Here is a 13,362-nt window from a genome sequence, read left to right as displayed (position 1 = left end):
AGCTTGCTGGGCGATAGGTCTTTCTAATCTCTCTGGAAAATCCCACCTGGGGACAGGTAGGTGAGAGCATGGACTCACAATAGGAGCTGCACAACACTCTGAAAATCAGATTTAAAAGCCTATGTTTTAAAGGTTTTTTTTTTTGTTGTTGTTGTTTTTAATGCTGCTGGCAAGAATTCATCAAGATAAATGGTTTTATTTGAAGCAGGCTGAGCACCAAGCTAGTGCAATTTCACTGCCTTCACAAGAGTTACTTCTAGCTGTATCACTCTCAAAAAAACAAACTAGTTCCAGCAGCAGCCCTGGCCGAAAGGTACCGACCACGACAGGCGCTGTCCCTTTTGTGAGGGCTCCGACAAGTATCCTCCTGCCGAAACGCCAGCGCTGAACCCTCCGGCGGGGCAGAGCCGAGGCTCGCAGCCGCCTCTCGCCCACGGGTACAACGGGGGAGCGGGGCCCGGGGCCGCGCTGAGGGGACGGGGCCGGTCCCGCCGCTGTCCCCGGCCCCACCCTGAGGAGAACAGCGGCATCCTGAGGCGAACCCCGGGGCCGCGGCTCCTACCTGCCCCTCCAGCTGCAGTAGTCGGCGGCGCCCGGCTGCTGCCCGCCGCCCGCCAGCAGCGCCAGCAGCAGGGCCGGGAGGAGGCCCCGCTCCGCCGCCATGGCGGCCCGGCCGGCACCCCCGGCGGACAGACAGCACGGCCGGGCCGGGCCGGGCTATAAGGGGGGCCGGGAGGGGAGAAGAGGGGCCCCACCGCGAGCATCCCCGAGCGGCCGCAGCGCCCCGTGCGGCACTGCCGACGGGAGGGGGGTGGCGGTGGTGGAACAAGGGTGTATTTGTCTTTAAAGTATCTTAATGCCATCAATAACAGCTTCTGAGCGCAGTTCAGGAACAAACCCAAGTCGTGTCACTGTAATCAAAGCAAACAATGAATGATTGATGGAGATTCAATAGTTTAACTTCTGCTTTCATTATTACCTTTCAGGGGTCCGTGCACAAGAAAGCGTGAGGGCCTGCGATTATCATACTAAAAGACAGGCAGGGCCTGCCAATAATTAGATTTCTATATGCATTGCCCTTTCCATATTTTCAATGAATGACACGGGGAGCTGCTCTTTTGCAGGTCTGAGAGACCGAGGCTCCTTTCTGCAGCTCTTCAGCGTGGAATTGGGATTTTGCAGCAGGGCCGGGACAATGGGCTCCAGCGCTGCTGGGTGGCACAGGCAAAGATCCGCACAGCATTGTCACGGGGGCTCCGTGGCCATCTGTTACCTTGTGGTGAGCAGCACGTTCTCACATTGCCCCCAGCCGCACCAGGAAACAGGCAGAGTTTGTGCCTTCACAGCTCTGCAGTTAGGGCTTTTCCTTAACAGGAAAACAGATATCCTGAGAACAGTTTTAGCCCTTGAGTGCTGAAAGCTAGACTACTTGAACATTGTTTGGACCCCTACACAACCACTTTACTTTTCATTTACCAACTATTTTACAGATTTGTTTTTATTTATCACAAAGCAGAGACAGAACCTCAGCAAGCTGCACTCTTGACTTGCACTTCTCTAAAACCACACGCTTCTCCACACCTACCTGTGGTGTGACTTGTTACACTTCAGGCAAAACTGGCTCAAGCTGGTGCTTTGCACAGTTCACTCCAGCAGTTCTAAAAACATTAAAAATGCATTAAACCTAGATCTTGTAATAACATTAGTGTCATTGATCCTCAGTGCTCTGTGAAACTATTGTCTTACCCACATAAGAGAAAAACCTGCTATCTATGCTTTGACCCAATACTGAAGGGGAAACAACACACAAACAGTCTTTAAAAGGTTTGATTGTGGCATAATATGGGAGCTAAGAGGCCAGAGCCCATTCTCTCTTTTGTGCAAATTAGATCAGGGAACGGAGGAGAGGACTTGGGGAACAGAACTGACACCATGATAAAGAGCCCCCCCAGGAGGATTTATTCACTGCCAAAGGCTCAAACTAACCCATCTGCTGCCATCAGGAAAAAGCATTGAGCCACTTGATCTCTGAACTTCTTCCAGCAGCAGTTTTCCCTTTCTGTGGAAAGCCCTGCATGTGGTTTGCCGACTTGTGTTCAGCATCCCTCCTCCTGCTCCAGTTTATGTTAACACCACGTAACACCAAAACATCTGCTGTTAAAAACCTTATCTGTAAAGAGCAATTTCTAAATAATACATTTGTAGACCTGTCTTCCCCTTTGGCTAAATAAAAAGCACACACTGTTCTAACATCCCTAATAATTAACAACACAGGTAATATAGAACAATCAAGACATTTCATCTCACTACTGAAGTCTGTTTTTTTAATGATTTTAAACAAAGTATCTATTATAAAGCCATACGAACTCAGCTTTTCCCCTCAGGTGAATACCTCCACACAGTACAAAACCCATCTCCTTCAACCCTATTTTAACCCATTTGAAAAAAGCTACAGAACCTTTTAAGTGATAAAATGTTTTGTAAGATCCAAGCAAGAAACTGCTAGCCATTATAAAAACTTGTGAATGCTTACCCAGGAAGGATGCCCCATATACACATGTAATAGTTTATTAAAAAGATGTAGCATGCATGCTACATAAGAAACTGCTGGTCCAGCTCTGCAGCCCAGAGCATTGCACCAGACAGAATTTTAATGCTTCGGGCCATTTATGTGCTGAATGTTTCAGTTTATTACCTGTAATGGGGAGGCTTGCTGAACAAGCATAAAGGGAAAGGTAGAAACTGAAAGAAGCTTATCATACTCCAGCCCCCTAAAGCCAGGCAGCAGTCTTCATCACTAGGTTGTTATGGATTCAAAAACTCACATTTGCTTCTGTGCATAGTGAGGAACAGGAAAAACTGAGTTTAAATACTTTAATCCACACACTTCAGTCTACAGAGAAATACAGTACAAATAACAACAACAAAAAGATGCAATAGGAAATTTAGTAACAGAGTCAGTACTGTGAAAAATCTATAGTTGCAAACTTCTATGAAGAATACAGAGCAGATGTTTCTCAAAAGAGCCTTCTGGGAGCTTAAGTCACAAGAAATAGGCCACAATACTATTGACTAAACACAAACGTTTTCTTCAGTTTCACTTGTGTTAAGGTGGAGTGCCACCTCAGAACCTGATGGAGCCTACAGACAAAACTTGGCCCAATTACTCAAATAATACATATCACCCACATGTAATAATTTGAGTAAACCTGTCACTATTTCACATGTCAATGCTAGTATCACCTGCTTCAGAAATAAGGGATTAAGCCAGTAAGAGCACAAACAAAGCAGAGCTTTATGCAGAGTTCTAGAATCACACTTGCTGTGTGCCTACACAGCAAATAAAGGACATTTCCCAGCTTTTGTGAGTAGGAGTTGTACATGAATACCTCCTTATCTTCCCATTTCTACCTGCCTTCTTTTAAACAAAGAAAAAACAATTTTGTATTTGAAAGCATCATGATGTAAAGAAAAAATGTAACAACTTTTGTCTTTAAAAATTTGCATTGGAGGTTCAATATTATGCTGCCTGGCTATTTTTTTTGCAAGTAAGATCTCATGTACTTTACGACTACGAGCATTCAGTTTTGCTCTAGGATTTTGTTTTCTGAGAAGAGAGGTGGGAAAGGCGCAAATGGCTTTTGCTGAGGTTGGACACTAAGTAATACATGTGTGTTAAACTGCACCATAGGGAAACAACTGTTTTGTCAAGTGCAATGATCATTCCTGCTTTAGGGCTCTGCAGGAAAAAAAAAAAAACACAAAAATACCCACAAGAAACCATCAAATCCCAAACGTAATCCTCCTTGGTTGAAAAAAATGTTAAAAATTCTACCTTTTCATTTATTATTTGCATTTTAAGCTCATTTTTTCCCCTATAGTGCAATTTCAGAATATGCATGAACACATTCAATACAAATTCCAAGTCACAGCATCACAGTATTTCCAAGCTAAAGAATAACTTTTTTTTTTTTTTTTTAACATGCTGGTATTTTCATTTAAGTAGTTATTAATTTAAAGTTACAGCTCTTAAGAGTCACATTTTTACAGTACTCTGATCACTAATTACTAAATAGAAGTTACTAGTATACATATTGAAGTTACAAGCTACAAAAATAAAAATCCGTTCTGTTTAACTATAAAAACCCTATAAAGAGAAGATGGCTGGAGGTACTCTAAGGATTACAATAGTTGGTAGCAGACAAAATGGCTTTTGAGGGATGTAAACTTCAAAGACACAGAATGCAATAAACTCACAATATTAGTTCCCACTTACTCTTAAGAAAAAAAGTGATTTATGCTGAAATCTGCAAATAAGTTTCAAATAAACAAATGAATTACATACAACAATAAGAGTATACAGCAAACAGGGTAGCATTAATGAAAAACAAAGTAAAATTTTGAATACATTCATACTTTCAAACAGTAAAAGCCAGATCCTCAGCTAATGCAAGTCAGCATAACATCACTAGGTTTAGTTGAGGCATGTGGCTTTACTCCAGCCAGAAGTCTCTCCCTGAGATGACCAAAACCTGAACTGGGTATTCAGCATTCTTAGTGAGATATTTTGATCTGCCATGTCTTTCAAACTGCAGCCTAAACAACACTGAAATACTGAATGTGTACATTCTCTCAATCTACCTAATTGCTAAATGAAAAAGTGGTCTCTCATTTCATTCCCGTGTTCAGGAAGCAGCTACAGTTTCTCAGAAAAGTCGGAACATTTTAAAACAAGTGGTTCACATTCAACAGGATCAGTGATGCTACTAGCATTTTTAAATCTAAAGATACCCTAGTCTACTCTTAACCAAGTACAATCTTGTTTCTTTTAAAAAAGAAAACTGCTAATACTAGATATGAAATACAGAACAAAAAAGGATTTTCAGTTAGAACACATGCAAAGATTCTTAAGTGTCCTACTCTTACATGTATATTAACCAGTTAGGCTACAGTGCTGCTCTACCAAGAAGTGTTTGTTCTTAAGTAAAAAAGAAGAAGCATTGTAGCATTGATACTGTTATGCTGTTTACAGCTAATGTACAGTGCTTTTTTTTTTAAACCAGTTAGATACAATAATATACACTAAAAAGCTGTGAGCATCAGTGCATGTAATGTAGACCCAGAAGGAATTGGCAGAACCTAAACCAGAACTTAGAACTACTAGTTCTGAGAGAACCTGTGGAGAAAGTGGAGATTCCTCCCCAGTGGCAAAAAGCAAAAACTGTACTTTCAAAATACGTCTGGAGGACAGGGAACACTACACCTGAGGTGCCCGTTCTAATATTTTCCAGGTGTCAGTCTGAGTAAATTAGAAATTATGGTGACTGAAAAGGGCAAAAAAGGTGGGTTATGAATATGCTGTGTGAAACCATTCCAGTTTGTGTTTTTGACAAACCAGCTGGCATAAAGTATAAAACAAACAGAAGAGAAGCTCAGTACCCTGTTTCAGCACAGCTTCTGACACTGTCCCAATTGATGTTTTAGCTAAAGTATGCCAGCTAAAAATGAGAAAAATGACTGAGGGGAAAAAAGTACTTACTGAATAGTTGCAAATGCTGTCAAGACAAGATGTACCAGGGAACAAAGTCTCAATCTGAATCAGCTGAAATTATATATATAAAAATTTTTTAAACTTTTGCTATAAACATCGCTTTAAGAAGACAATTTTCTCCAAGCGTGTTCAAACACGGTAGCATTTTCTCATGCAACCAGGAGAAACTCAAGTCTGTATTCCAAGAACAGTACTTAAAGCTTCTAACTATAGTAAACAGTGTTCCAAGTTACTCAGTGCCTAAGAAAAGCAAGACCTGAAAACATAAAACTATGAAGGGGCAACAGAAAACTGAACGTACACAATTACCACGTGCATAAATTAAGCTATACCATCTTTATATTAAGGAAATGAAATGCAATTCATAACAGAGCTGAGAAAAATATTAAAATTTGAGCATAACTTCAAATTAAAGTAATTTGAAACAAATCTCACAATCGCAGTAGAAAGAAAACAAAGCTGAATGTGGTTGCCATTCACCTCAGCTGTTTTTAAAGATGAAGAATGCACTTTTGGACTTCAGACACCTTTTTAAATAGTCCATACAAGGATAAAGATACAAAAGGCATGTGGTGTTTGAAACAGTTTAACCCTGCTATGAATTGCTCAAAGTATAGGATAAGAAAAAGTAAAAACAAAGCCTATGACAAAAATCTCTACGCATATGGAAATGCACACACATACCGCCTGAATGAACATGTAAACAAACTAGGTTTGAGTAAGGCAGGAAGCTCACACACAGAAAGACTCTCCAAATAAGTTAAAGTTTGCTGTTTGCATTTCACAGGATTGAGAACCTACAATAAAGGAAATTATCAGCATCTGACCAAAGTTCTGTTAAGGTAGCCTATACTGCAATAAAACTTCAAAATAAGATTTTGTAAATTCACTTTTGAGTGCTTGACAATTTATGTTATTATTCACTCTACACATTTTATGCAAAGTTATACTGTATGAAGACTGCCAGAAGAAACTATTCATTATTTGTCACTATTTTCCCCAATGTTAATCAGTAAGAGGGCAAGGGAGAATCCTTCCACGCAGGACATGAGATCCAGCTGCAGAGCACCCTCTTCTGGGTAAAGGACGTACTGCAGTATTTTCAGGTTTCCGATCTGTTTTCAGAGGAGCTATCTATACAGTAGCTATTTGTACTGGTGCTTTATGCACCTCCAACATGAAAAAAACATGTAGCAGTTTTACAGCCACAACACACATGACATTAAGCAACTACAGCTATATTATAAGTTAGAGAAGTTCATTTACGTCAGCATTAGAATCTGGGAGCCTGTTGCTCATATATATGAGCTCTCTGAAGTTGGACTAAAACCAACTTTAGGACAATTTACAACATACTGGAAAGGAGGACGCATGTAAATCAAAGAATGGTGTGTTGGAAACAGCAAGACTTCCCAGCAGATTCTAGTGCTAACATCGTATGTTTAGAAAGATTTTTTTTTCGTCATGCATATGACAAAGATATAATTATAATAGAAGGATGACCACACATTTGTTTAGGAACTGGATACTTACAGAGTATTCTCCATACCATAAATACAATTTTACAAGAGGCTTTCCATGACTAAAATGGCTACACATGCTGCCTACCATTTCCTGTGCTCACCAAGAGTCAGCTTGTTGAAACAAACTTTTTCACTTCCACATGCAAGACGGGGATGATGATCTGTCCAATACAAACAAGACCATTTCTTGGGGGTTCTCCCCCAAAAGTGCCCAAAGCCCAAATAGATATATTTGCATTTCCCAAAGAGTATTTCACATATTTAGGACTGGATTCCTAACAATCTGCAGTAAGTGTGAGGATCTAGTCTGCACAAACATAGTACAATACCACTGGTACACATTCAGGCAAAACAGATGTGGAAAAGTCAGTTCACCCACTGGAGGAAAAAAAAAAGGAAGCTTTCAAAGTCTTCACGTCACATATTTTTCAGGACGTTGGGAGTTTAAGAAGTGAACTTCTTAACTGTTAAAGAGTCTTAAGCTATAAAATAATTTGAATAATCATCTGATCAACTTTAGGTAGTTCTTTAAACTGCATTCTGAATAGTTTAAATTAAGTAGACGAAATACTGCCCTTCATAGCACATACCCTACTTTTCCAGAGACTTGTCAGTTGTTTGTAAACAATAGTTACATGAGAACCATAGCACAGAACTTAAGTATTTTTGGGATGCTAATGTCTGTAAATTATCCAAGTAAAAATAAATAACTAGCAAGACTTTTGAAGCTACAATACAAATTGAACCTCCGTAACAACAACAAAAAAGGTCAAGATACTGGATTTATCTAACATTGCATGTTTTTGCGTATTTTAAATACTTTTTATATAGACTTAACTATAAATTTGTCCTCTGTATTTACATATTATAAAATAATTAAGATGAGGTGTGGGAGGCTAATGAATATGGAATTTACAAGTGGCTTCTGTTTTACAATTCGTTACACTCTGGTCACATATCCAGACAACTATAAATTCACTGGCAATCAGTAGTATTTTAAGATCTAGCATGTACACTTTCTAGAGTGAATACCATCAATTTAAAAATGCTCTCCAAAGAGGACTACAATTGAAGGTTCTAAAAATACTAACATTTCCAAGGCTTAAATAAATTATTTTAAAATATAAATAGTTCCTTCACTGTTAATGCAAACTTTGTTTTACAGATAGCTGAAAAACAGTTTCATTTTACAAAACCTAGAAACAGTCTACTTTACCCAGTGGTTTCGCTTTCAGTTAGCGTAAAAAAAATAGTGACTGGAGGAGTTTGACAAAAGCAGCAACATTCCAAGCTATGATCAATGCCCCTCAACTTCTCTTATGATCTTAGCTTATGCAACATACACTCAGTATAAATTCTCTTCTTATTCAAGAACTCAACTGGACTTAACTGAATTATTAGTTACAAACTTCAAATCCTAACTCATAGCTCTCACCTGCTGCAGGCTTAAAATACCTCTAAAAGAAAACAAAAAAGGAAGCAGGTTTTTACTTCTGTTAGCCATGAAGATGTTTTTACCTGAGAAGCTTTGAACCTGAGAAGCTTCAGATATGTCAAATTGACCGTTTACATGTACTGGTGTGTGTGTTCTTAACCTTTACTGTCAGTATAGGCCACTAACCTTTTCCTGGCCCTGTATTCTCATGAGAAATGAAGATTCAGGGCCAAAGTATCTTTGACCCCCCTAAGAGCCAGTCAGAAAACAAATGTGTCCATTTCCCCCACACGCACATCAAATGATACACGTGAACAAAAGAACTTGCTAACCTCTGCAAACTTAGCTCTCAACCTCCACAATTCATACTGAAACAGTTAACAGACTGACTTGCTATTGATTGTTTCCAGGTAACGACAAAGCAAGATCTTTAACAAGCCTCTTAAAAAAAAGATTTGCCAGCTATCATTACTTCTTTAAAACCGTCCTATACACAGCTAAAACAGACAGCTCCAAGTTTTCTTCCACGAAGCCTCCTCTAGAACTACAATATGTTACTATTTACAAAAACTAGAATTAATCTCTTGCTGAACTGAAGCAGTCAGTCACAGGATCATTCAGTGCAAGTCATGGTACAACTACTTTGAACTTGTATCTTGGGTACTCAGGAATACTCCATCTATGGCTTACAAAGCCACTGAAAAAGTCATTTGCTAACAGACCTTTTCCAGAAACCTCTGGTCCAAAGCCACCTTTCCTTGCTAGCTGCCTTTCCAAGAGCCCCCCATCTCCACCCTCCCTGTCAAACCTTCTAGGTATGTACTGCACACACAGGTGCACAAAAAAGAGTTTGTCCTACTCCCAAGAAGAGATGGCAGACAGGACCAGCAGGCTGTTGACAGAAAAAAAACAGCCCACATTTTACTTGGTCTGTTTTTCTGTTCTGGAAGCATTCCTGGGGAAAATAACAGGTGGAAGCAGGCTGAACTCCAACTGTTCCCCTTTTCAAGGGTATCAAAATTTTTGCATACTATATTGTATATGTGCAGAAGATCTGATTCCACAACAAGGAAGGGCTTCTGTATCTGGTCCTTCCCTGACAGAGTAACTGGCTCCTCCAGCTAGAAAGGCTGGGTACCACTATCAATCTAAAAGGCAAAGCAGTTGTGGTAATTCGGCTGTGAAAGTTTTCATGAATGTGAAAGCACGGCTTTTTCATCGACCCTGGTTCATTTACAAGTATGAACCTTACAGCGCAATCATTGATCTAGGTTAAGTGTTCTCACTGTTTTTAATGGGCTGAAGTTCTTCTTTGTATTACATTACATTCCACAAAATCTATACATCTTCATCTGTCTGTTCTCTCACGTGCTCTTGCTCAGACACGCTGGAAGCGTCGTCATCTGTTTGTTCACCCGAGTGATACAACATCAGTGCATGTGTCTTATGAGTTATGGTAACAGTGCATGGCCCCTGAGCCCACGGCTCTCCATCCACCTGCATTGGCATCTTTGAACTCTTCAAGATCAGCTAGTATTAAACAGAAGAACACACAATCATAGCAGTTAAATGTAGCTCTGAAGATCCCTTTTATAACTACAATGTACTGATGTTGCACGGTCTGAGATCAGCCAGGGAGAAACTTAGTACATAATTAGTTCTACTCTTAGGTTACCAACCACAGCAACAGAGGATTCCTAATTATAACATAATTAAATTTATTACGCAAAAGAAGCATCCTGCTCAACTGCAAAATGCAACTTTAGAACATACAGCTGAGTGCCTGAAATTGTATGCTGCGTATTGAAAAAAAATTAGGGAAACAGGTTTATAAATAGTACTTACCCTTACTGTATGTGCCTGCCCTAGACGAACAGGATTTGCTAGTTTCACCTGAATCTGGGCACAGTGGAAAGAACCATGAACTCCAACAACCTCCAGAAGTCCATCGTCATGTCTATGAATTAAGAAAGCAGACCTTTTAGTGATGTTCATGAACTCTGAAATGCCCATCCAAATATTAGTCTTTTATCTGTTACTATAAAGAAGACAACTGTTAATCTACAAATGTTCGAACTATTTATTTCCTGCTGAATAGTAAGTCACACTGAATAGCAAGCACAGCTGTACAAAAGCCGGCCAAGTACAGAGCAATGCTCCGGTTGGTACACCCTACACAGTTACTGGCAATCATGGATATATTATTTTCTAAAACTCCTAATGCATATTTAAGGCCCTTGGTGGATTTCCACTTCAGAAATTTGTAAACTTTTCTGTCTTGCTGTCTTTTTAGTCACTTATTATTCCACAAGAAAATCTTTTAATTGCCTTTTTTTTATTTTTCCCTAGATTTTGGCAAAGAACTTTGGCCGAATAATTTTTAGAAATTCAGCCTCATAAGCATTTTCTAAAGAAGGAAGTCGTAAGAGGGAAAATCTCATGTGCCCACAATTTAGCACTGCTCCAGCCAACTTACATCCATTTACATCCATTTCAGACTAGAAAAGAACATGTCTTAATACTAATTAAAATATAGAGCAATAATAAGGCAACAAAAATTTGACTTCCATGACGTAAGTATCTTCTAATTTTTGAAGGCTGTTTCTAATAGTCTCTTCAACCCTATTGCTTAATCAGGCCAGACATTTTGAGAAGGTCAAACCTGACGCATGGGATGCACTTAGTTCTAGTCTCTAACAAAAAGAATCCTGACTTTCAGGCAAGACTTATTACGTAAGCACAGCCTACTGGGGGGAATTGTTTACACCACAAGAACTGTTAAAATGAAAAAAAAAAAAAAAAAAAGAGGTACTGCATACCTTGCCAAGGGATAAGGTTCATCACCCATTCCTTCCCAAAGCCTACAGCCACCTCCCCAGTACCCAATATTCAGGACAATGATGCCTTCCAAATTGGGCAACTCAATTCTCTCACCATCCAACTCTAGCTTTAAAAGACAAACAGAAGTTAATTACCATGAATGAAATTCAATACTTCAACATAAGCTAGTTATTCTCTTTGTCTAATAGGCCTCCACTTGAAGAAAAAAAACACATCTGTGAGCAAAATTGGCCCTGTACAAATACAACATTTTCTTTTCATACTTAAATAAAAATGATTTCTGACTACACAACCTGTAATCACTTTCTGTTAATAAAGAAAAATGAATTCTCACTTATTTAATTCTCTAGTACAGATTTCATCTCAGTATCAGTATTTGAACTCAGAGATCTGAGTCAAGACCAGAAAAGTTTTTAGTAATTTTCAGTAAGCTCGAAGGCATGAATTCCACGAATAAAGTTGCAAATAGCAAAGGAGCCTGGAAGATCAAAAAATTTCCACTGAGTCCAGAGCTATCCTCACACAAGTATCATATAGATCATATTACATATAGATGTAAAATGCACAGTTTTTTTCCCTTCCTTTCACAAGATAAATTTCTCTACTTCCCTGACTGTCCAAAGAACAATTAAGTTAAAAAACTTACCTCAACTTTCTTGTTAAGATCTTTACATTCTTGTACTAAGCAGTCTTTGGTTCCATAAAAAAAATAAACAGCCTGCAAAACAAACAAAAACAAGGGAGAACAGAAAGCATTGTTAAAAAAGATAATAAATATGAAATATATTTTAAATGCTCATGTATAGTTATGGTTCTTCAAAGCTTATCATCTAAAATGCATATGTAACATTTGCACAACAAGGCAGCTGTGCAGAGAGATTATATCACTACGGTTCATTAATATCTGAAGACATATTTTATTTCAGAGTAATGCAGTCCTTGACAGAGTCCTAAGGGTTGAAAATCCAGTAGAAATTAAGATGAAACTACAATTTAATTGGAAGAACTTCTGTCACGCTATGCAGAAAAATAATCATGATGAGTCTTTAAAAATAGCCTTAAGTCAAGTCGGCAACTAGAAGGTGAAAGTGTCACTTTATGAAACATACCTTATTAATAATTCTGCTGGAAAACAGAGAGGGAGTCTTCTCACGATGAGCATGGAAATTTAAAGCCATCAGAGCATCAGGTCCTATAGAGAAGTAGTTGTTCATTGTGAACACCTGTAAGAGAGAATTTCTATTTATGACCTTCTGAAATATTATTATTAGGATTTAAGAGTCAGTATGTTAAATGGGAAGCAGGTAACCAGAAAAAAACATAAAGCAGGTAAACAGAAAATGATACAGCTATTCCATAGAACCCATATTTATAATCACAAGCCATACCTTTGGTTTCCTTAAATTGTAGTATCCTTTGTTTGTTACCTGAACTTTCCATCTGAAAAACAACAGCCATTATTTAGATGCGTGGCAGACAAACTATTCTCACTTAGTATCAAAGCTGTAGTTATGAATCTCGAAAGATTCAGATTTAGCTACATTATAAAAGAGTTAAGCACTGCAGAAAAACTAAATAAAGACTAATTTTGGACCTCAGTTATTCTGCAGTTCCCTAATCCACTGTGTACTTTACATATACTGCTTTAATGGGGTAGCAGTAGACCTACAGTAATACTTGGTTATATAGAATTTATCTTTTCACTGTTACTTACCTGTCTAGTTTGATTCCATCTGCCTCCATGACATTTCGTAAGATTTGTTCTACAGGGACTTCTCCAGCATAACCTGCACCCCAGCCCAGTGTATTAGACAGGTCATTACCTGTTCCCAGAGGTAAAATAGCAACTTGTGGAATAAAGCGTTCTTGCCCCTAGGACACAAAAACACTGCATATTAACTATATTTTTAGCATTCATTTTCTACCTTCTCACCCTAAATGTTCAAGTTTGATAAACATCGTTAATCTTCAGATGAGCTTGTTATATAGTGCAGTGATACAGCTGGCAGTAC

General features: G+C 38.8%; 2 protein-coding genes and 1 long non-coding RNA gene across 6 annotated transcripts in view; all 3 read right to left on the bottom strand.

Annotated features, from left to right (window-relative positions):
- The window catches only part of LOC121056861 (meteorin-like protein), a 28,906-nt gene extending 28,171 nt beyond the window's left edge, over positions 1 to 735 (bottom strand). For 3 of the 4 annotated variants that reach the window (XR_005813539.1, XM_040530302.1, XM_040530300.1), the window contains exon 1: positions 563 to 735. Coding sequence is in view for 3 of the 4 variants with exons in the window: in XM_040530302.1 (XP_040386236.1) it covers positions 563 to 663 (101 nt within the window). In the remaining variant the exon portion in view is untranslated. The remainder of the gene's footprint in view (positions 1 to 562) is intronic. The other variant, XM_040530301.1, reaches the window with a different exon arrangement.
- A 72-nt stretch (positions 736 to 807) lies between these two features.
- LOC121056865 overlaps positions 808 to 13,362 on the bottom strand; it is a 22,276-nt gene continuing 9,721 nt past the window's right edge. The window contains exons 3-4 of the long non-coding RNA XR_005813544.1: positions 1,586 to 5,431; positions 808 to 1,366 (exon numbers count right to left, since the gene is read on the bottom strand). This is a non-coding gene — a long non-coding RNA (uncharacterized LOC121056865). The remainder of the gene's footprint in view (positions 1,367 to 1,585; positions 5,432 to 13,362) is intronic.
- DGKE (diacylglycerol kinase epsilon) overlaps positions 2,861 to 13,362 on the bottom strand; it is a 16,551-nt gene continuing 6,049 nt past the window's right edge. The window contains exons 5-11 of the mRNA XM_040530299.1: positions 13,065 to 13,222; positions 12,739 to 12,790; positions 12,460 to 12,573; positions 11,997 to 12,068; positions 11,329 to 11,456; positions 10,355 to 10,466; positions 2,861 to 10,039 (exon numbers count right to left, since the gene is read on the bottom strand). Of these exons, the coding sequence (XP_040386233.1) occupies positions 9,848 to 10,039; positions 10,355 to 10,466; positions 11,329 to 11,456; positions 11,997 to 12,068; positions 12,460 to 12,573; positions 12,739 to 12,790; positions 13,065 to 13,222 (828 nt within the window). The 3' untranslated portion in view covers positions 2,861 to 9,847. The remainder of the gene's footprint in view (positions 10,040 to 10,354; positions 10,467 to 11,328; positions 11,457 to 11,996; positions 12,069 to 12,459; positions 12,574 to 12,738; positions 12,791 to 13,064; positions 13,223 to 13,362) is intronic.

Source organism: Cygnus olor, chromosome 18, assembly GCF_009769625.2.
Source record: "Cygnus olor isolate bCygOlo1 chromosome 18, bCygOlo1.pri.v2, whole genome shotgun sequence".
In the NCBI taxonomy this organism is placed as follows: Eukaryota; Metazoa; Chordata; class Aves; order Anseriformes; family Anatidae; genus Cygnus; species Cygnus olor.
The sequence above is the reverse complement of the archived record's forward strand: the minus strand, read 5'-3'. Positions and strand labels throughout refer to the sequence as shown.